General features: G+C 42.4%; 1 protein-coding gene across 1 annotated transcript; it reads left to right on the forward strand.

The window, feature by feature from the left end:
* Positions 1-2,766: 2,766 nt before the first annotated feature.
* Positions 2,767-3,708, forward strand: LOC309569155 (olfactory receptor 12D1-like; the record flags this gene model as incomplete). The annotated part of the gene is made up of 1 exon (XM_082274916.1): positions 2,767-3,708. One exon carries the CDS (start codon positions 2,767-2,769, stop codon positions 3,706-3,708), a length of 942 nt encoding a protein of 313 aa, XP_082131042.1.
* Between the last annotated feature and the right edge of the window lie 18,074 nt (positions 3,709-21,782).

Genomic DNA, 21,782 nt, shown 5'->3' on the forward strand with positions numbered 1-21,782 from the left:
TGCTAAATACCGGAGTTATGGCTGGAGCTAGATGCTATAAGCCCCAGTATATTTTTTTTCCCTCAGGCGGCCAGCTTTCTGATAAAAGTGATCCCAGGGGAATCGCTACAGGATCACTTTTTCAAAAGTGGCGGGAGAGGTGCCCCCACCCCCTGCAGCTTCCCGGTGGTTCCCAGGCTTACTTTACCGATCGGTGAGCCCAGGAACCATCCGACGTCAGTAGTAATTTCTCATAGAGATGAGCATCTGCTCAGCCGGACTTCCCCGAGCGTGAAGAGCAGACCCCCACCACTTCAAACCCCCACTGAGGAGAAGCTGGGGTGACAATTTTTTGGCAGCCTAAAAGGTAAAAATGGGTCCCTACCCGACCTAAAGCCATCATTAGAGAGACCTTAGCCTCTCCTTTATCATAAAACAGCCTCAGCCCCCTGGCTGTTCAGTCCTTGGTTCCTGGCGATGTCTCCCCACCGGAGCAAACACCAGAACTGAAGGGCACCGGCTAACAGGGGGCTTGAATCTGATTGGGGCATATATTATGTTTTGATTTTTTGCTTTTTATTCATTAAGATGTATTTTTTCGAAAACAAATGCGCTTGGAAAAACAGCTGTGCAAAATCCGTGAGACATAAAAAAAATGCAATGACCGCCATTTTATTCTTTAGGGCAGTGGTCTTCAAACTGTGGCCTGGGAGCCAGATGCTTGCTTTTATCCAGCCTTTGGGGCACTATTTCCTTCACTGATACCAATGATGGGGCATAATTACCCCCACTGACACCAGTGAAGGGGAAAAATTCCTTCCAATGACACCAATGACGGGGCACAATTTCTCCCAATGACACAGTTGATGGGGTATGATTTCTTCCAATGACACCAACGATGAGGGAACAATTTCTCCCAATGACACCAATGATGGGGCAAAATTCCTTCTATTGGCACCAATGATGGGACACAATTCCTCCCAATTATATCAATGATGGGGCACCTTTTCTCTCAATGTCACCAACAATGGAGCCAAATGACACAAATGATGGGACACACTTCCTCCCACTGACATCAAAGATGGGGCATTGTTTTTACCTCACTGATGTCAGGAGTCTGGCCTCCCAAAGTCTGATGGACAGTAAACTGGCCCTTTGTTTAGAAAGTTTGGAGACCCTTGTTCTAGGGTCTCTGCTATGCAGTATATATAAAAATATATAATGTTTGGGGTTCTAAGTAATTTTCTAGAAAAAATTACTGATTTGTACTTGTAAACAACAAGTGTCAGAAAAAGACTGGGTCCTCAAGTGCTTAAACCAATGCAGTGGGTTTCAAAGTGGTTGTAAAGCCTTAACATTTTTCACCTTACTGCATTCTATGGTTTGTATTTGGTAGCTTTAAAGACTGACACATCGCTTTAAGGTTTACAGTGTATTCAAAAATGAAATGTAATATATTGCTGCTTACCAGTCCTTAAATGTGGTGGCTGCATTAATTTTCTTTTTTCAGGCTATTTTCTTTTTACCTGGTAATTCTGTGAATAACTTACTTCCTGTCTATGGGTGACTACATTCACACTTCCACTGCATCTGTGTAGAGAGCCATGGTTGTATTATGCTCAGAGTTGTATAAAGTACTCGAAACCCATACTTGAGTAAAAGTACAAGTGCTCGATCAAAAAGTGACTTGAGTAGAAGTGGAAGTGCTCGATCAAAAGTGACTTGAGTAGAAGTCCTAAAGTATTCAACATTTTTTGTACTTAAGTATTGCAAGTAGTTTTTTAAAAAATTTTGCTACTCAAGTACTGAAAGTAAAAGTACCAGTAGTTTTGAAAAAAAAAATTGCTACTCAAGTACTGAAAGTAAAAGTACAAGTACTGTGTTATGTAGTTATTAAAGAAAGAAGTCAAAAGTTTGAACATCATATTGTTTTTTTATTATTTCAAATGCAGCTTTTATTTATAAATACAGTAGCATTTATTTTCATATGCGCTGATTATACACATGTTTTGAGCTTCATGAAACCTGCCATCTACTGTTCTGGCAGTGGTAATTTTTATAATAGTAAGGAGTAACTATGCAGCACAAAAAAAAAAAATATTGGAGTAGAAGTATTGAAATCATCGAAAAAATGTAGTGAAGTAAAAGTGGAAGTAGGAGAAAAAAATTCTACTCTAGGAAAGTACAGATACCGCCTTTTGGTACTTAAGTACAGTAGTGAAGTAGTTCTACTTAGTTACTATACATCTCTGATTATGCTTCCAGTTCAGCTTTCAGGAAGTAACAAGGGCTTTCTAGCTAGATCATCAGTTATTTTCGTACTTGATGAAAATGTTCTTAGCTTGAAACAATAAAGCCAAACACCTCCGCTATTACTGGTACGCTACAATATATTATATTTTTTTTTATGAGTTTAGTTATTCTTCAGTGCTATCGACAAATTACATTATATACAATATGTGATGTTTTGTTTTGCCCATAGTTCTAATTTAACCCTATTTATAAAGTAGTGAATGTGGCATTCAACAAACATTCACTGCAGGTGTATCTTCTTAGTGCATATGTTTTAAATTATAGCAATTGAGTCACTGTCAGTAACTGTTTGGTCAATCTCTCCAATTTTTTAAATACAATTCAACATAACATCGAAGGGGATATTTGTTTTTTGTTGTTTTACTCTGTATTATTTTTGTGTTTTGTTTTTTTTGGGTGTTTGATGAATATGTTGTACTTTTCAGTGAGCTAATAAAAGCAATTTCTTTTAGAAGTCTTTTCTGTAATAAGAGGATGGAAGGGCTGAACACAACACTGATAACAGAGTTCATTCTTCTTGGGATCACTGACCTCCCATGGCTCCAAAAGATATTGTTTGTCCCAATTCTTGCCTTTTACCTTCTTGACATATTAGGAAATCTCACCATTATTTGCCTTGTGATAAAAGATGTTACTCTTCATTCTCCTATGTACTTTTTTTTGGCTAATCTTTCATTTCTTGATATGCTGTTTTCCACTAATACTATCCCAAAAATGATGGTAGGAATCTGGATGGAAAAAACAATATCTATCAAAAACTGCATCATTCAAATGTATTTGTTCCACTTTATGGGATGTTCTGAAGGTGTCCTTCTGGCCTTCATGGGCTACGATAGATATGTAGCTATCTGCCAGCCTCTTCGATATGTAGTCATTATGGCCAAGAATACTTGCATCAAACTAGTGCTGGTTTCCTGGATTGTTGGCCTCACATCGGCAATAATAAACGCAATCATGACATCAAGGCTTCCATTTTGCAATAAGAACAACAAAGTGAAACATTTCTTCTGCGATGTTAAACCAGTAATAAGATTGGCATGTAAAGACATCCATATAAATGAAATTACGATGGCCATCGTCAGTGGATTTCTAAGTATCAGCACCTTTTCTCTTACCATCTTATCTTACTGTTATATAGTTGGCCATGTCATAAAAATGCCCTCCTCTCAAGGTAGATCCAAGGCTTTCTCAACATGCTCTGCACACTTGACCATTGTCATCCTATTTTATGGGACGGCCATGTGCACTTACCTTGGACCTACTTCAGAAACATCAATAGAAAAAGATAGAATAGCTGCCATACTGTTTACTGTTATAACTCCTGCAATCAATCCTATTATTTATACACTAAGAAACAAAGATATTAGGAAATCACTAAGAAAATATGCTAGATATTTAATCAAATTAAAGAACTAAAGATATTAGGAAATCACTATGAAAATATGCTAAATAGTTAATGATGTAGAGCACATATGTCAAATACAAGGCCCCGCCAAGCCTTGTCATGTGGCCTTCTCACCCAGTTGTGCAGCCAGATTGTGCCGGAACTCTATTCCGCCACGTCTACTACGCACCCTTTGCTCCCGTTTCCCACTGTCACTTGTAAACACAGAAGCCTTCTGTGTTTACAAAGGGACAGATTTATTATCAGTGGCTTCTGTAGATCCCTCACAGCAGGGCACGGTGGGGACAGATCTCCTGAATGTGAGAGAAAAAGATTGTGCCTGCAAGCAGCACCTCCTACACAAGGAGGTATACTAGAACCAAATACAGAGGTAGTACAGAGAGCCTCCTACACAGGGAGAGATGGGAGTTACAAGAGACACAATAAAACTTTTTTTCGGGGGGAAGTAAAGTTGCACACTTTGGATTTTCAGCGCAGTTTTCAGCTGTCGCACTTTGAATGACAATTGCTTGTTCATGTAACATTGTAACCAAACAGAGTTTTTATCATTTTTTTCCCACAAATAGAGCTTTGTTTTGGTGATATTTAATCCCCACTGGGTTTTTTATTTTATTTTTTGCTTAATAAATGAATAAAGACCGGAAATTTAGAAAGAAATTTAAAAAATCATAGTTTGTTATAAAATTTTGCAAACAGGTAATTTTTCTCCTTCACTGATCTGCGCTGATGAGGCTGCACTGATGGGCACTGATAGGCTGCACTGATGAGGTGGCACTGGTAGACACTGATGAGGAGGCACTGGTGGGCACTGATGAGACTGCACTGATAGGTGGTACTAATGGGCACTGATAAGCGGGACTAATGGGCATCGGATAGGCGGCACTTATAGGTGACACTGATGAGAAAAGAACTGATGAGCACTGATTGGCAGCACTGGTGGGCACTGCTGGGACTGCACTAATAATCAGGACACTAATAATCAGTAATCTGATAATCAGTTTGCATGTCTTTTTTTAGAGAAGCCGGTAATTGACTGTCAGTATGAGAAAAGGAGTGCCGATAACCGGCTTCTGTTTACATTCGTGATCAGCTGTGATTGGATACAGATGATCATGTGGTAAAGAGCCACGATTTTGCTCTTTACCTTAATCTGTGGTCAGCTATATTCTCCGGGCATTAGGATCACAGAGTGTGCCGCCTGCACCTTATGATGGACGCGATTATGCATATGACAGCCTCCCAGATCTAGCCGACCACACCGTAGTTAAACATTAATTAAGAGTTATATAGAAGGAAAAATCTCAAGAGGGATTTGACAAAAGAGGGGGAAAGGGATGTTGTGATGCCAAGAGAAGTACAATGGCTGCAATAGGTATAGGACAGTATAATTATATAAAAAAATAATCTTTATTTTGACTCATAAGTTAAAAAGACAATGTCTTAATAGTGGTACAAAACATTATATTTCACAGTGATAATATTGCAACATACATTTCTATAAAAACATTTTACACAATATCCGGAAAATGAATACCAAACGGCACATATGGACCAGAGAAAATTCTGATGTAGGACTTTAAACTCGTATGCATTTCAACTTGAAAAAGTCTTCCTGAGGGGGGGGTATGTTAGTCCAAAGCTCCTTATGAAGCACATCTGTATATATAATAGACAAGCAGATAAATAATACAGAAAATCTAACATAATATGAGGAAAAAGTGGGGGGGGGGGCAGGGGGCAACAACCCAACAAAAGAAACACAGTATATGTATAGGTGGAACACTTCCATCAATATGCAGTCCACCAAATATTATGCCGTAGTTTGTGGAAAAGATGCAGTGACTGTGTGTTGGCGATGCACCCCCGGCCAAACCAAGCACATGGATACAAACCAGGAGCCACAAGGGACAAGGAAAAAAATGGATGGAAAAGAACCTGGTGGAAAGGATTGGGAAAAAAAAGGGGGAAATGACAGGGAATGGACACATTTTGTGGGAAAAAAAATAAAAAATCCCACATGGAAGTGTATAAATCCAGCATATATATTTACCTTAGGAAAAAGCCCAATGCTAGGGATCAGTTAGCCCCATAGTCCAACAGGTGAGAAATAGCCTATGTTTACAAAGTCCCAATAAAGAGAGCAAGGCTTTAGCCGTAGTTTGTTTCTACAGAAAAAAAACAATGAAGAATAAGAGAGGAACATCAGGAACATTCGTAAATGTAATACCTATCCAGCGTAAGTGAGGGAAGAAAAAATAAATTACCTCCAGACCACCACGCAGCATGCATAACTATTGGGGGTCTGCCGGGGTCTTTCTCTGGCATGTGGGCCTTCCCGGATTCCACCTGTCACATGTAGTCCCTTCCCTCGGGTTTGGGGCATGGAGGTGATGCTCCTCTGGGATCCCCTCCTCTCCAGTACCATCTTTCAGGTGGCTGAATACCTGTGTCGGCGCTGTTGTTCTTTCCCACTCTGTTGCCCTTCACTAACGTGGCCATCGTCCGCTCCGCTTCCGCCCTCTGACGGATGTTGGCCATGACGTCATCGAGGAGGCACCCTGCGCGAACACCCAGCCTCGGGTTTCCGCCCTGTCCAGTTGCGCCGGCTTCCGTTCACTGATGCCTTACTCAACAGTCCCGCAACACAGTGGGAATTGCACTGCGGGGGACATGTGGAGTCTGCTCCACTTACAGGCACCCTGGATGGTATGATCTTCTGATGCCTGAGTTGCTGAGGATTGGTTCTCACTCTCCTGGGGGCGTTCTCTCTTCTTATATATACCTCCAAACCACACATGCACCTCCATTCTCTTGCTGCTGCGGGGAGGTATGCATGCTGCGTGGTGGTCTGGAGGTAATTTATTTTTTCTTCCCTCACTTACCCTGGATAGGTATTACATTTTATTAATGTTCCTGATGTTCCTCTCTTTTCCTTCATTGGTTTTTCCCTGTCATTGTCCTCTTTTTTTCTTTTCCTTTCTTTTTTTCCCTCTCCTCTCCACCAGGGTCTTTTCCATCCATTGTTTGCCTTGTCCCTTGTGGCTCCTGGTTTGGATCCATGTGCTTGGTTTGTCCCAAGGTGCATTACCAACACGACAGTCACTGCATCTTTTCCACAAACTACCGCATAATATTTGGTGGACTGCATATTGATGTAAGTGTTCCACCTATACATGTACTTTATAAAGTATAGAACACATAGTGTTCAAAAAATGTTTGGGACTTTAAATGAGATGTGGCCAGTTTGCAAATGATGATGAAAATAGTAATTCATATACACATGCTGGTAAGCACAAAACAAGTATAGAATCAATTGACATCACGTGGTTTATTAATATGTAAGAATGGCAGTTGACATCATTGTGCAAATACAATACAACAGCGTGTATTGTGCTGAGAGAGCAGTGTCCCCGCACATGGTCTAAACGCTGTTGTATTGTATTTGCACAATGATGTCAACTGCCATTCTTACATATTAATAAACCATGTGATGTCAAATGATTCTATACTTGTTTTGTGCTTACCAGCATGTGTATATGAATTACTATTCACATCATCATTTGCAAACTGGCCACATCTCATTTAAAGTCCCAAACATTTTTTGAACACTATTTGTTCTATACTTTATGTATACATAGGGATGGAGACTCAATGGCAAGAGAATCATTTAAAGTCCCACTCATTCCCTATCTTCCCCCACTGTTCCCCCTTCCCCCTTTTTTCCTCCCCCTCCCCTTTATACAAAACTATACATGTACTGTGTTTTTTTTGTTGGGCTGTTGCCCCCCCCCCCTTTTTCTTCATATTATGTTAGATTTTCTGTATTATTTATCTGCTTGTCTATTATATATACAGATATGCTTCATAAGGAGCTTTGGACTAACATACCCCCGAGGAAGACTTTTTCAAGTTGAAATGCATAGGAGTTTAAAGTCCTACATCAAAATTCTCTGCTCTATATGTGTCGTTTGGTATTCATTTTCCGGATATTGTGTAAAATGTTTTTATAGAAATGTATGTTGCAATATTATCACTGTGAAATATGATGTTTTGTACCACTGTCAAAATAAAGATAAATTTTTTATATAATTCTACGATGAAGTGAGCTGCCATCTAGATAAAGGTAAGCCTGTGGATGTGGTGTATCTGGACTTTGCAAAGGCCTTTGACATTGTTCCCCACAAACACTTACTGTACAAACTAAGGAATGTAGGTATAGACCGGCGGTCACTAAATGGCGGCCCACGGTCCATTGGCAGCCCGCGCGATGCTTCCGCCCGGACCGCGAGCCCGCTACCTAGTCCTTCAGTCCCCTCCTCGCTGCGGCTCCCAGCTCACTCGCAGCCGGTGTCCTGTCGGGCCGCGAATAGGGGGCTTGACGTCACGCGCGCGTCCCGCCCCCTGCTCCTGACTGCGGCTCCCTCACACTCGGGCAGCGAGCTAGGGCATGACACTATGTGCACGCCCCGCCCCCCCTGTTAGCGGCTTTTGCCTCAGCTCCTGGCTGCAGTTCAGGAACTTCAGGTATGTGGAGCACATTTGAGGGGAGAATAGCTGCACAAGCATTAATGTGCAGACTGCCATATTTTGCCATATTTTGTTCTGCTCATTAGAGTGCCCATAAAGTGCCCCATAAAAAAAAAAAAAAAAAAAAATGTGCCCAACAGAGTGCTCCCTTGACATAAAATGTGCCCATCTGCGTGCCCCTTATTTTATGCTAAGGGTCACGCTGATGGGTATATTTTATGCTAAGGGGCACGCTGATGGGCATATTTTATGTTAAGGGGCACTCTGATGGGCATATTTTATGTTAAGGGGCACGCTAATGGGCATATTTTATGTTAAGAGCAATGCTGATTTAAATGTTTTGTTTTGCCCATCAGAGTGCCCCCTAACATAAAATGTGCCCATCAGCGTGCCCCCTAACATAAAATGTGCCCATCAGCGTGCCCCCTAACATAAAATGTGCCCATCAGCGTGCCCCCTAACATAAAATGTGCCCATCAGAGTGCCCCCTAACATAAAATGTGCCCATCAGCGTGCCCCTTATTTTATGTTAAGGGTCACACTGATGGGAAAATTTTATGCTAAGGGTCACGCTGATGGACACATTTTATGTTAAGGGGCACTAAAATGGGCATATTTTATGTTAAGAGCAACGCTGATGGACACGTTTTTGTTTTGCCCATCTTTCTGAGTCATAGCTCAGACTTCAGATTCGGACCTCGGCCCAAAGAAAATTTTAGCGACCGGACCTCCTTGAATTTTAATTCATTACCCCTGGTATAGACCATAGGGTGAGTACCTGCATAGAGAACTGGCTCCAGGGGAGACTCCAGAGGGTGGTGATTAATGGGGAGTACTCGGATTGGGCGAGTGTGGAAAGTGGGGTTCCCCAAGGTTCTGTCCTGGGACCAATCCTGTTTAATTTATTCATAAATGATCTAGAGGAGGGGATATCTAGTACAATCTCAGTATTTGCGGATGATACTAAACTAAGCATGCCAATATCTTCTATGCAGGATGTGGAAACCTTACAAGCAGACCTGAACAAAATAATGGGGTGGGCAACTACATGGCAGATGAGGTTTAATGTTGAAAAATGTGAAGTAATGCACTTTGGCGTCAGAAACACGAAAGCAAGCTACTCACTAGGGGGGAAACATCTGGGTGAATCTAAGATGGAAAAGGACCTGGGGGTACTAGTGGACAACAGGCTTGGCAGTGGCATGCAATGCCAAGCGCTGCAAGCAAAGCCAACAGAATACTGGCATGTATAAAAAAGGGGATTCACTCCAGAAATTAAGAGATTATTCTCCCACTCTACAAGACTCTGGTCCGGCCGCATCTGGAGTATGCTGTCCAGTTCTGGGTACCGGTCCTCAGGAAGGATGTGCTGGAACTGGAGAGAGTCCAGAGAAGGGCAACAAAAAGATTCAGGGGAATGGAGGGCATCGGCTATGAGGAAAGACTACAAGCACTGAACTTATTCTCTCTGGAGAAGAGACGCTTGAGGGGGGGATATGATATCAATGTACAAATACTGTACTGGCGACCCTAGCATAAGGAACAAACTTTTTAGAGAAAGGGAATACAATAAGACACGTGGCCACTCACTAAATCTAGAGAAAAAACGGTTTAACCTTAAAATACGTAAGGGGTTCTTTACTGTCAGAGCAGTAAGAATGTGGAATTCACTTCCACAAGCAGTCGTATCAGCAGGGAGCATCGATAGTTTCAAAAAACGATTAGATGGGCACCTTAAAGACCACAACATACAGGGGTATACAATGTACGGTTAACAGCAAACACGCACACACATCATAGGTTGAACTGGATGGACTGATGTCTTTTTCAACCTCACAAACTATGTAACTATGTTATAATTATACTGTCCTATACCTATTGTGGCCATTGTACCTCTCTTGGCATCACAACATCCCTTTCCCCATCTGTTGTGAAATCCCTCTTGGGATTTTTCTTTCTATATGGTTATTTTGGGATGGATGCCGCAAGTTTTTGCATGTGAGTGGAATTGAGCAGTTTTTTCATTTTTTGGGGTGGTCACACACCCTTCAGGGGGTCCTTCTCTGCTCCTCTTTGCACTCCAGTTATTAGTGAATTTATCCATTAGGAGACAACTTCTTTTTCCACCTCCCCTTATTTATTTATTTTTTTCCCAGGTACTATGTCGGGCTTCAAGGGAAATGAGTGGGATGTCCTTATGCAAAGTTTTCTCACTACTCATGATGAAATTTCCAAACCTTTATCTGATTTGTCCTTTTTATTCTCTAGCCTGGGCAACACTTTGGAGAAAAAATCGCCTCTGTTTTGGCATGCTCAAGCCTTTGAGAGGTATATATTTGAGGGTTATAACCCCAAAGGTCTCAGGATACAGATCTTTCCAAATATTCCAAATGTGTCAATGGAGTTCAAACAAAAATGGGAGGATAATTTGAATACGTGTACCAAGAACATGATGATTCTTCTATCCTCCAACTACAAGGCACAAATGGATATATTAGATGGGGAAATTCAAAGACTGCTATCCCTGTTGACTCCACTTAAATCGCATGCCAAGTATGTGGAATTTTAAGCTAAACTGAAATTAGATTTAGAGAAATCTAACAAACAAATCCTGATGAAAAAGGATAAAAAATTTGAACGGGACAGAAGAGCCTTTACCAGCGGCAGGGCCTACAATTGGAACACACAAGAAGCTAGAGTCGGTGGTAGAATCTATCAGAGGCAGGATCATTCTACTACACAATCTTTTTCTATTAACACAAATTCTTCCTTTTCCTCACAGAGACATCATCCAAATTCTACTAAACCCGTAACTCGGAAAAGAAACCTACACGCCGTGGAATCTTCGGCAGATTCTAGCTCTTAAAGATGCACAACCAATTCTGAAAACTCATGTTCTTTCTCTACACAGGTGGCCACAGGTATTTCTGGTGATGGTTCTTCTTTCCGTAGTACAGAAGTCTCTTCTGGAGCCCCCAGTCTCGGTTTTACGGGATCTGGGAGCAACACCGAAGACACAAGCCCCCACACCCATCCCCCTTCAAATGTCTACACCAGCTTTTTCCCACCCCCCTGGATTATCACAAACCACACAAAGGGCGCAAACAAATCGAAGCATACATGACGCAGACACAAGACAGATTGAAAGTCATTAATCTGTCTTCATGAGAACTGTCCAGGGAGGAAATCTATGTCCTATCCCTAGGCCTTTATGTTTGCACGTCCCATGATCTTGACAAGTTTTCAGTCATAAAAGATCTTCAGCTGTTTGCCCCGAAAGATCATGTTACAATTGCCTTATGCCAAATCTGACAACGCCCAGGAGGATTTTCCTGAGTGTCTGACTGTCCAAGAACGAAGGGCCTTGTGGGATCTGACCCTGCTTTTGAGGAGGGAGAACCATGAGACCTCATAGACCGTATTGATCTTGAGGGACCTCTGGACCTCCCCCCTCCTTCCCCTGATTCTACACTTTCCCCTTCGTTTATGAAGAAATCGCAGAAATTTCCATCAGTGTATTCCAACCCTCACCTCACAGCATTTCTCCAATACACCGCCAAGGCTATAGAGTCTGTTCAGATCTCTTCTTCATCTGATAGTAACCTACCCCTTGAGTACCGTAAGGCCCTGGATTCCCTGGCTGAAGATAGATCCATAGTTATCAAGCCGGCCGACAAGGGAGGGAACACTGTTGTTATGGATGCTGAAAAATACAGGAATGTGTGCCTGAAGATTCTAAATAATTAGGAGTGGTATCTCCCCATCAGTATTGATCTTGTCAACAAATTTTACAATAAATTTTACAAGATTTTGGATACAGGCCTTTTGAAAGGCATTATCTCCAGGCACATTTATTATTTCATCTGTAACTGGAACCTTGACTACCAGTATTTTTTATGCACTCCCCGAGATACATAAGTCCCTCTCAGACCCCTCCGGCAGACCTATAATCTCTGGAAATTCTGGCATTTTTGAGAATGCAAGCTTTTTTGTTGATTCCTTTGTCATGTTGTTGAAAATCATTTGTTGAAACCCTTTGTCATGAGCCCACCGTCATATCTGAAAGACACAGGTCCCTTTCTTTCGTGCATAGATGGCCTCCACATCCCTGAGGGCACCCTTTTGGTGACCTTTGACGTGGAGGCACTGTATTCATCGATACCCCACTCCAAGGGTTTATATGTGGTCCAAAATTTATTTTCTCAGAGTGTGGCACACTCAGAGGAGGAATTTCAATTTGTCCTTGACATCCTGGAATACATTCTTTTCCACAATGTTTTTTTCTTTTGACCATTCCCACTTCCTCCAGATACAGGGTGTAGCAATGGGGACTTGTTGTGCTCCATCCTATGCCAATCTGTACCTGGGGGAGTGGGATCGTTGGTTCCCCCACTCAGATCATTTTCCCAGTTTTCTCAATTTTTTATTTTATGGCTACGTTATATAGATGAGGTTTTTGTTCTGTGGGATGGCTCCTCAGCCCTCTTACAACAATGCTTATCTGCTATGAATGTCAACAATTATAATTTGTCTTTTACTATGATGTATCGCTGTGACACAATCACCTTTTTGGATGTATCGGTTGAGGTTACCCCCAAGGGTTTGCTGATGAGTGAACTCTTCCGCAAACCCTCGGCTGGTAACACGATTTTGCGAGCTTACAGCTTCCACCCTGAACCGCTGATTTGCTCCATTCCCTATTCCCAATTCCTCAGACTACGCCGCAATTGTAGCGATGCAGCTTCTCAGCTTAGGGACCGTCTTCTACATAGAGGTTATTCCAAAAAGTGCCTGCGCAAGGCCTTTAATAAAGCTGTAAAAAAAACAAAATCCTTTTTACTTATGGATAAACCCAGAGATGGTTCCACTGCTAAACAGCCCATAAGATTCATCATCACTTACAACTCTCACCACAACATTATTCGCAAACATATTTCCAACTTTTGGCATTTACTTCAGGCCGACAAGAAAATCGCCCAACTTATTCCCCCCAAACCTTTGATCACCTTTAGGAGAGCCCCCTCTCTAAGGAATAAATTGGTATCCAGCACGTTTACCACCCCCAATTCTATAGCTGAAACCTGACCCTCGAGGGGAACACACCCGTGTGGGAAGTGTCAGTGGTGTTGTATCTTGAGGAATTCCAATCACCACACTTCACCCAATAAATATAAACATAAACCATGTCATTATGTTAATTTCCAGACTGCGGGAGTCATTTATGTAATGATTTGCCCCTGTGGGGCATTTTATATAGGGAAAATGAAGAGGGAGTTTTGGAAAAGGGTTAAGGAGCATGTCTCCTTGGTGGAGCTTGGGGATATATATACAATGATAGGCAGACACGTAGCCCAGATGCATAATTACCATATACCAGATCTGACTTTCTGGGCATTGGAAACCATCAACCTGGACCAGAGAGAAAGAGGGGGAGATAGGAACAGTGGCGTACCTAGAGCATTTGGCACCCAGGGCAGATTCTATATCTGGCACCCCCCCCCCCCCCCCCAACTTTAAAATGTAAAAACACCCACAAAAATTTGTAATGTTTTCAGGAATATTTATTGCACAAATTTCACAGCCCCCCAGCACAGTGCCCCTTGCAGTGGCCCTCCGTCTCTCTAATCACAGTGCCCCCTTTTACACTCTCTGCCTCCCCTGCACAGTCCTACCTTCAGCATAAATAGCTAATATTATTAGCAATGTGTTTAAGTTTGAGTAAGAGATTGGAGACTTGCTAAAGGAGATGGTCAGAGACTGCGGACATGATACAGGAGATGGTCAGAGACTGCAGACATGATACAGGAGATGGTCAGAGACTGCGGACATGATACAGTAGATGGTCAGAGACTGCGGACATGATACAGGAGATGGTCAGAGACTGCAGATATGATACAGGAGATGGTCAGAGACTGCAGACATGATACAGGAGATTGTCAGAGACTGCAGACATAGTACAGGAGAGGGTCAGAGACTGCAGACAGGATACAGTAGATGGTCAGAGACTGCAGACATGATACAGGAGATGATCAGAGACTGCAGACATAGTACAGGAGAGGGTCAGAGATTGCGGACATGATACAGAAGATGGTCAGAGACTGCGGACATGATAAAAGAGATGGTCAGAGACTGAGGACATGATACAGAAGATGGTCAGAGACTGCAGACATGATACAGGAGATGGTCAGAGACTGCGGACATGATACAGTAGATGGACAGAGACTGAGGACATGATACAGAAGATGGTCAGAGACTGCAGACATGATACAGAAGATGGTCAAAGACTGCGGACATGATACAGTAGATGGTCAGAGACTGCAGACATGATACAGGAGATGGTCAGAGACTGCAGACATGATACAAGAGATGGTCAGAGACTGAGGACATGATACAGAAGATGGTCAGAGACTGCAGACATGATACAGGAGATGGTCAGAGACTGCGGACATGATACAGTAGATGGTCAGAGACTGGGGACATGATACAGGAGATGGTCAGAGACTGCGGACATGATAGGAGAGCACTAGGGGGGCCGGAGAGCACAGGCGAAGCAGAGAGCACTGGAGGAGCTGAAGGGCACGGTAGGGGGGGGGGAGAGAGAATTAAGAGGGGGTTTGGAAAGCATTGCAGGGGGGTTGGAAGGCGCAGGGGGTGGAGAGCACTGGGGGGGACATGGAGCACTTGGGGGGGCGGGCAGGGAAAACCAGGGGGGTGGAGAGCACTGGGGGGGACAGGGAGCATAGGGGGGAGGGAGATTAAAAGCACTGTGGGGAGCTGAAGAGCACCGGGGGGGGGCTTAAGAACGTGGGGGTCTTCCTGCAGGAGGAAGAGGAGGAGAATCAGTTATTAAGCAGCTGCAGGACCAGGAACCTTTCCCTGCTCTATTTACCTTCCCTAACAATCAGGGACACTGTCCTTGACCTACTACTCGCTCCAGGCATGCCTGAATGACGGTGTCAGAGAACAGTTTGTAGAAGGATTGGCACATCTGCAAATGCCCAGCAAATCCAAAGATTGGCACATCGAAATTTGCCAATGCTAATGCACTTGTGCACACTGGCAGGATCCATGCACCAATGTTCATGCAATGTGTGACAGATGCTGGTGCCCACTGGCTGCTGCCCCATCCCCATCCTATCCAGCATACACACTTGGGCACTTACCTTCTTCCCGCCAAGGCTCCTCCCCTTCTTCCCATCGTGGCTCCGCCCCCTTCTTCCCGCCACGGCTCCGCCCCCCGCTAGCAGTGCGGACTGAAGGAGCTGACAGCCTGCCACAGCAGCTGCCTTCACACTGCATACGGGATAACCAAAACACGCCGGGCAAGACGCCGGCTGTCACCCCCCAGTGCGTGGCACCCGGGGCGGGCCGCACCCCCGCCCCCCCCCCCCCCGTTGGTACGCCACTGGATAGGAATAAGGCCCTCCTACAGAAGGAGGCTCGCTGGATTTACAATTTGAAAGTGACCTCCCTCCAGATTTAAATGAAATCCCTAGTTTTAGACCTTTTTTGGAGGGTTTTGCCTCAGGCTGTTCGGAACATCTTATGTTGTCTCTGTCCCTTTAATACCCTTTAGTATTTTTGTTTAATTTAATCTATTTTATTAATGTATTAAAAATAAATATTATTTTTTTTCCCCTCTCCTCTTCATCCTATGTTGTTTTCTCATGTGTATATTAAATTACAGTCCTTCAGATTTTTTGCTTTATTTTTTTATTTTGCATTGACTGTGTGTATATATTGGGGGTCCGCTGGGGGTCTTTCTCTAGCATGTGGGCCTTCCTGGATTCCACCCGGCACATGTAGCCCCTTCCCTCAGGGTTGGGGCATGGAGGTGATGCTCCTCTGTTGTCCCCTCCTCTCCAGTACCACCTTTTAGAGTTGTTCTTTCCCACTCTGCTGCCCTTCACCAACATGGCCGCCGTCCACTCTACTGTACTCTGATGGATGTTGGCTGTGACATCATCGAGGAGGCTCCCTGGGCGGTCACCCATCCCCGGGTTCCTGCCCTGTCCAGTGGCGCCAGCTGCCGTTCACTGATGCTGTACTCGGCGTCCCCGCAACACAGTGGGAATTGCACTGTGGGGGAAAGGTGGAGTCCGCTCCACTTACATGCACCTGGATGGTACGATCTTCTGATGATGGCAGAGTTGCTGAGGATTGGTTCTCACTCTCCTGGGGGCTGTCGCTCTTCTTATATACCTCCAAACCACACATGCACCTCCATTCCCTTGCTGCTGCGGAGAGGTATGCATGCTGCATGGTGGTCTGGAGTAGGGATGATCGAACGGTTTGGGTCAACCATCGGTTCGACCCGAACATTGGCTGTTCGAAATTCGGCCAAATTCCAAACTTTTTGCGGTAAAAGTTCAGAATTTGGCCACCAGAACCGCCCAAAATGCAATGGGACAGGAACTGGGCTTTAAAAGCCTGTGATTGGCCAAGAAACATCAGTAAAAGCCAATTGGAGTGACTAGGGGGTCCAGAGGCCAATCAGAAGTAAATACGCCCCCCATACGTCCCCCAGTATATAACATAGCCCCGCCAAACCTCTAGCACTGTAATACAGAGGCTGTGGAATAGAGTGGAAGCATTTCTGTTACTCCTGCTGCTTGTAAAGCTCCAGTGTCATTTTGCAATTATTAGTGTGAGGAAAGGGATATGCAGTGTAGTTAGGGTACTATATACCACTATAGTTAGATTCAAAAATCTAGTTTTTGTAGGGATAGTAAAGGTGTCAGGGTGACCGTAGTGTAGTTTAGGGTGACCTGACTCTGCCATGTCAGGCTCACCGTAGTGTAGTTTAGGGTGACCTGACTCTGCCATGTCAGGCTGATCATAGCGTATTTTAATGTGACCTGATTCTGCCAAGTCAGGCTGACCGTAGTGTATTTTAATGTGATCTGACTCTGCCATGTCAGGGTGACCGAACTCTGCAATGTCAGGGTGACCCCACTATGCAGATTTTGGGTTAGGGGTATACATATATACATATATATATATATATATATATATATATATATATATACACAGGGGCCCGAGCACACAGGGGGGCCCACACAGAGAGGGGGATTAGTGATGGACAACAAATACAGAAATCTTCCTCCAGCACCTGAACCTGATCTGTCCCTGTCCCTGCTATCAGCTTTTATCTGTTGAGAAAGAGACAGGCACTAAATCCAAAGAAAGCTCTTTTTTTTTTCAATAATTTTTTAAATAATTGGCTCTCTATCAAAAACAACAATTTTGAAGAACTTTTTTTTGCCTGATTCATAGTCCCTGGGGCATGACCCAGAACCCTATGCACTTTTTCTGGTCTTTTATTGGGTTTTAGGGCTTCACAATGGTGTTTTTTGATTCCAGAAGTTCGGGTCCCATTGATTTCAATGGGGTTCTGGAATCCGAACCGAACTTTCTGGAAATTCGGGTGTTCTGGTTGAACCGAACTTTTCAAAAGTTCGATCATCCCTAGTCTGGAGGTCATTTCTTTTTTCTTCCCTCACTTACCCTGGATAGGTATTACTTTTCATGAATGTTCCTGATGTTCCTCTCTTTTCCTTCATTGTTTTTTTTCTGTAGAAAAAAACTACGGCTACAGCCTTGCTCTCTTTATTGGGACTTTGTAAACAGAGGCTATTTCTCACCTGTTGGACTATGGGGCTTTTTCCTAAGGTAAATATATATGCTGGATTTATACACTTCCATGTGGGTTTTTTTTCCCACAAAATTTGTCCATTCCCTGTCATTTTCCCCTTTTTTTATTTTCCTTTCTTTTTTTCCTTTTCTCTCCACCAGGGCCTTTTCCATCCATTTTTTTGCCTTGTCCCTTGTGCCTCCTGGTTTGCATCCATTTGCTTGGTTTGTCTGGGAGTGCATCACCAACACACAGTCACTGCATCTTTTCCACAAACTATGGCATTATATTTGGTGGACTGCATAATGATGTTACATGTACTGTGTTTCTTTTGTTGGGCTTTTTCTTCATATTATGTTAGATTTTCTGTATTATTTATCTGCTTGTCTATTATATATACAGATATGCTTCATAAGGAGCTTTGGACTAACATATCCCCTGAGGAAGACTTTTTCAAGTTGAAATGCATAGGAGTTTAAAGTCCTACATCAGAATTTTCTCTGCTCCATATGAGCCATTTGGTATTCATTTTACGGATATTGTGTAAAATGTTTTTATAGAAATGTATGTTGCAATATTATCACTATGAAATATAATGTTTTGTACCACTATTAAGACATTCTCTTTTTTAAGTTATGTGTCAAAATAAAGATTTGTTTTTTATATAACTATACTGTCCTTTACCTATTGCGGCCATTGTACCTCCTCTCTTGGCATCACATAATCCCTTTCCCCATCTTTTGTCAAATCCCTCTTGGGATTTTTCTTTCTACCGTATATAGTTTTTTTGGGATGGATGCAGCAAGTTGTTGCATGTAAGTGGAATTGAGCAGTTTTTGCAATAATTAAGAGTTCTTTCACAATGATTTTGGATGGGGGGGGGGGGGGGGTGATTACAGCCTGATGGAGCTGTACACATGCCATGGCCCGATGCTTTGCTTGACTGTAATTTAAACTTGGGCTACAGAATTTGGCACCACCTATTAATCTTGATTTTTCAGATCAATGGTGCCTGTAGAGCAACTGCAAGCCAAATGATTGACTTACAGTTGTGGTGTGATCCCACAATGTAAAATTGCTGTTTGACAATTTAAAAAAAAAAGTATGAAAAAAGGCATCAGGAAGTGGCAGTAGTGCTTCCTGAATACCTGCCAACTGTTGCTACACTGACCTATAAAAAGTGATCCACCATGGATTGCTTTTCAGGCGGGTGATAAGCATTACTTCCTACTAAAGGAGCTCTAAGTGTATTTAAACCCAACTAATACAAATATCTAAATGTCACTTGGTATCAGCTGCTTGTATCCCCATGTACAGTAGTTCTCAGATCAGAAGGCACAGAACTTGGCATCAATCAGACATCTCAAAATTACATGTGGTGACAATGACCAGGCTGACACGTGCAGTGAGAAGAGGGATGACCTCATTGTTCTGCTGCTTCTTCAATGTCCCATTTCAGTTAAGGGACCGGAGGATGACCCAGCTGCTACATTATCACTATTTGATGTTGTTTCATTTTGCTGTTTATTCTTTTAATTGTTTAAAATGCTGTGGTATATTTTCCAACTGTAAACCAATATACTATCAAGAATAAAATTACCGTAAAGAATAGGCCACACCCCTATTTATAATACAAAAAATTAGGGAGAAAAAAGATGGAGTTTTAAGGGCCCTGATGAGTTGATCAAAATATGATGCAACACAGTAAGTTAATTAAAAAGCATGTTTATTTATAAATTTCTGTTCACATAAAAAGGCATGTACCAACATGCTCCAAGGACATACATACACATAACATATAACATGACATAGAATTAAGAACACAAATTGGATAACCAAGTAGTGGGTCTCAACAAGAAAAGATGGAGTTGGTCCCTGTGCAGCCAACGCGTTTCGCTTGGTTTTGCTTCTTCAGGGCTTAAGAGACCAGAGAACCAGCTAGTGTTCCACTAAGTGCAGGACCATAGAGCGGACGGAGATTCCATGAGTAGGCTCGAGTAGTGTAGCAAATACGGGGAATATATCAGTTAGCAGTGATGGTATAATGATACATGCATATCTTTATAAGGTCTATATGTATATACAGCGTTGGGGTGCCTATGCGTCTAAATATGATGCACACACTGTAATATATGTAATGCCCCAATATATTGTTAGCATAAGCTTAGATTAAACCGTCTACTGCTGTTAATACACAATATATTTGACCCTTATCATGGGGTTTATATAGTATGCAGGCAGGTGAATATCTAAATAGTACTCCCAAGTAGGCAACAAGCCTCTTAATTATAGTGGGAAAAGGAGAGGACCCATAGGATATTCCAGATCCTGATTATAGGCTTCCTTCTGAGGGACCATCTCTGTGTGCCCGCCCGACCGTTATCCTGCATGTATATGTATCCCCAGGCAGGATAACGGTCGGACGGGCACACAGAGATGGTCCCTTGGAAGGAAGCCTATAATCAGGATCTGGAATATCCTGTGGGTCTTCTCCTTTTCCCACTATAATTAAGAGGCTTATTGCCTACTTGGGAGTACTATTTAGATATTCGCCTGCCTGCATACTATATAAACCCCATGATAAGGGTCAAATATATTGTAGTATACGGTTTAATTTAAGCTTATGCTAACAATATATTGGGGCATTACATATATTACAGTGTGTGCATCATATTTAGACACATAGGCACCCCAACACTGTATGTACATATTGACCTTATAAAGATACGCATGTATCATTGTACCATCACTGCTAACTGATATATTCCCCGTATTTGCTACACTACTCGAGCCTACTCATGGAATCTCCGTCCGCTCTATGGTCCTGCACTTAGTGGAACACTAGCTGGTCTCTTAAGCCCTGAAGAAGCAAAACCAAGCGAAACGAGTTGGCTGCACAGGGACCAACTCCATCTTTTCTTGTTGAGACCCACCACTTGGTTATCCAATTTGTGTTTTTAATTCTATGTCATGTTATATGTTACGTGTATGTATGTCCTTGGAGCATGTTGGTACATTCCTTTTTATGTGAACAGAAATTTATAAATAAACATGCGTTTTAATTAACTTACTGTGTTGCATCATATTTTGATCATCTCATCAGGGCCCTTAAAACCCCATCTTTTTTTCTCCCTAATTTTTTGTAAACCAATATAGTATACTATTTTTCTGGTTGATTAAATACTTCACACTTCTCTTTTACATTGCTTTGCTACTATCTAAACTGTTTGGTGTCATTCCTGGTGATTTTGTACTACTGTGTTTTGGGGACATACAGGTGCATCTCATAAATCTAGAATATCATCAAAAAGTTAATTTATTTCAGTAATTCAATTCAAAAAGTGAAAACTCATATTATATATAGATGTGTTACACACAGAGTGATATATTTCAATCATTTATTTATTTTAATTTTAATGATTATTGTTCACAGCTAGTGAAAACTCATAATTCAGTATCTCAGAAAATTTGAATATTACATAAGACCCATAAAATTAGGTCAGGTGAGTTTGCTGGCCAATCAAGCACAGTGATACCATGATCATTAAACCAAGTATTGGTACTTTTGGCAGTGTGGGCAGGTGCCAAGTTCTGCTGGAAAATTAAATCAGCATCTCCATAAAGCTGGTCAGCAGGGGGAAGCATGAAGTGCTCTAGAATTTCCTGGTAGAAGGCTGCACTGACTTTCGACTTGATAAAACACAGTGGACCAACATCAGAAGACATGGCTCTGCAAATCCTTACAAACTAGACAATGTTGCATTTCATTTGGAAATCAAGGTCCCAGAGTCTGGAGGAAGAGTGGAGAGACACAGAATCCAAGTTGCATGAGGTCCAGTGTGAAGTTTCCACAGTCAGTGATTTTTTATAGCTATTTTGTGTTTATAGCACAAAAAATAAAATTACAGAGGTGATCAAATAGCA

Source organism: Pelophylax lessonae, assembly GCF_965119305.1.
Source record: "Pelophylax lessonae genome assembly, chromosome: 13".
NCBI lineage: Eukaryota > Metazoa > Chordata > Amphibia > Anura > Ranidae > Pelophylax > Pelophylax lessonae.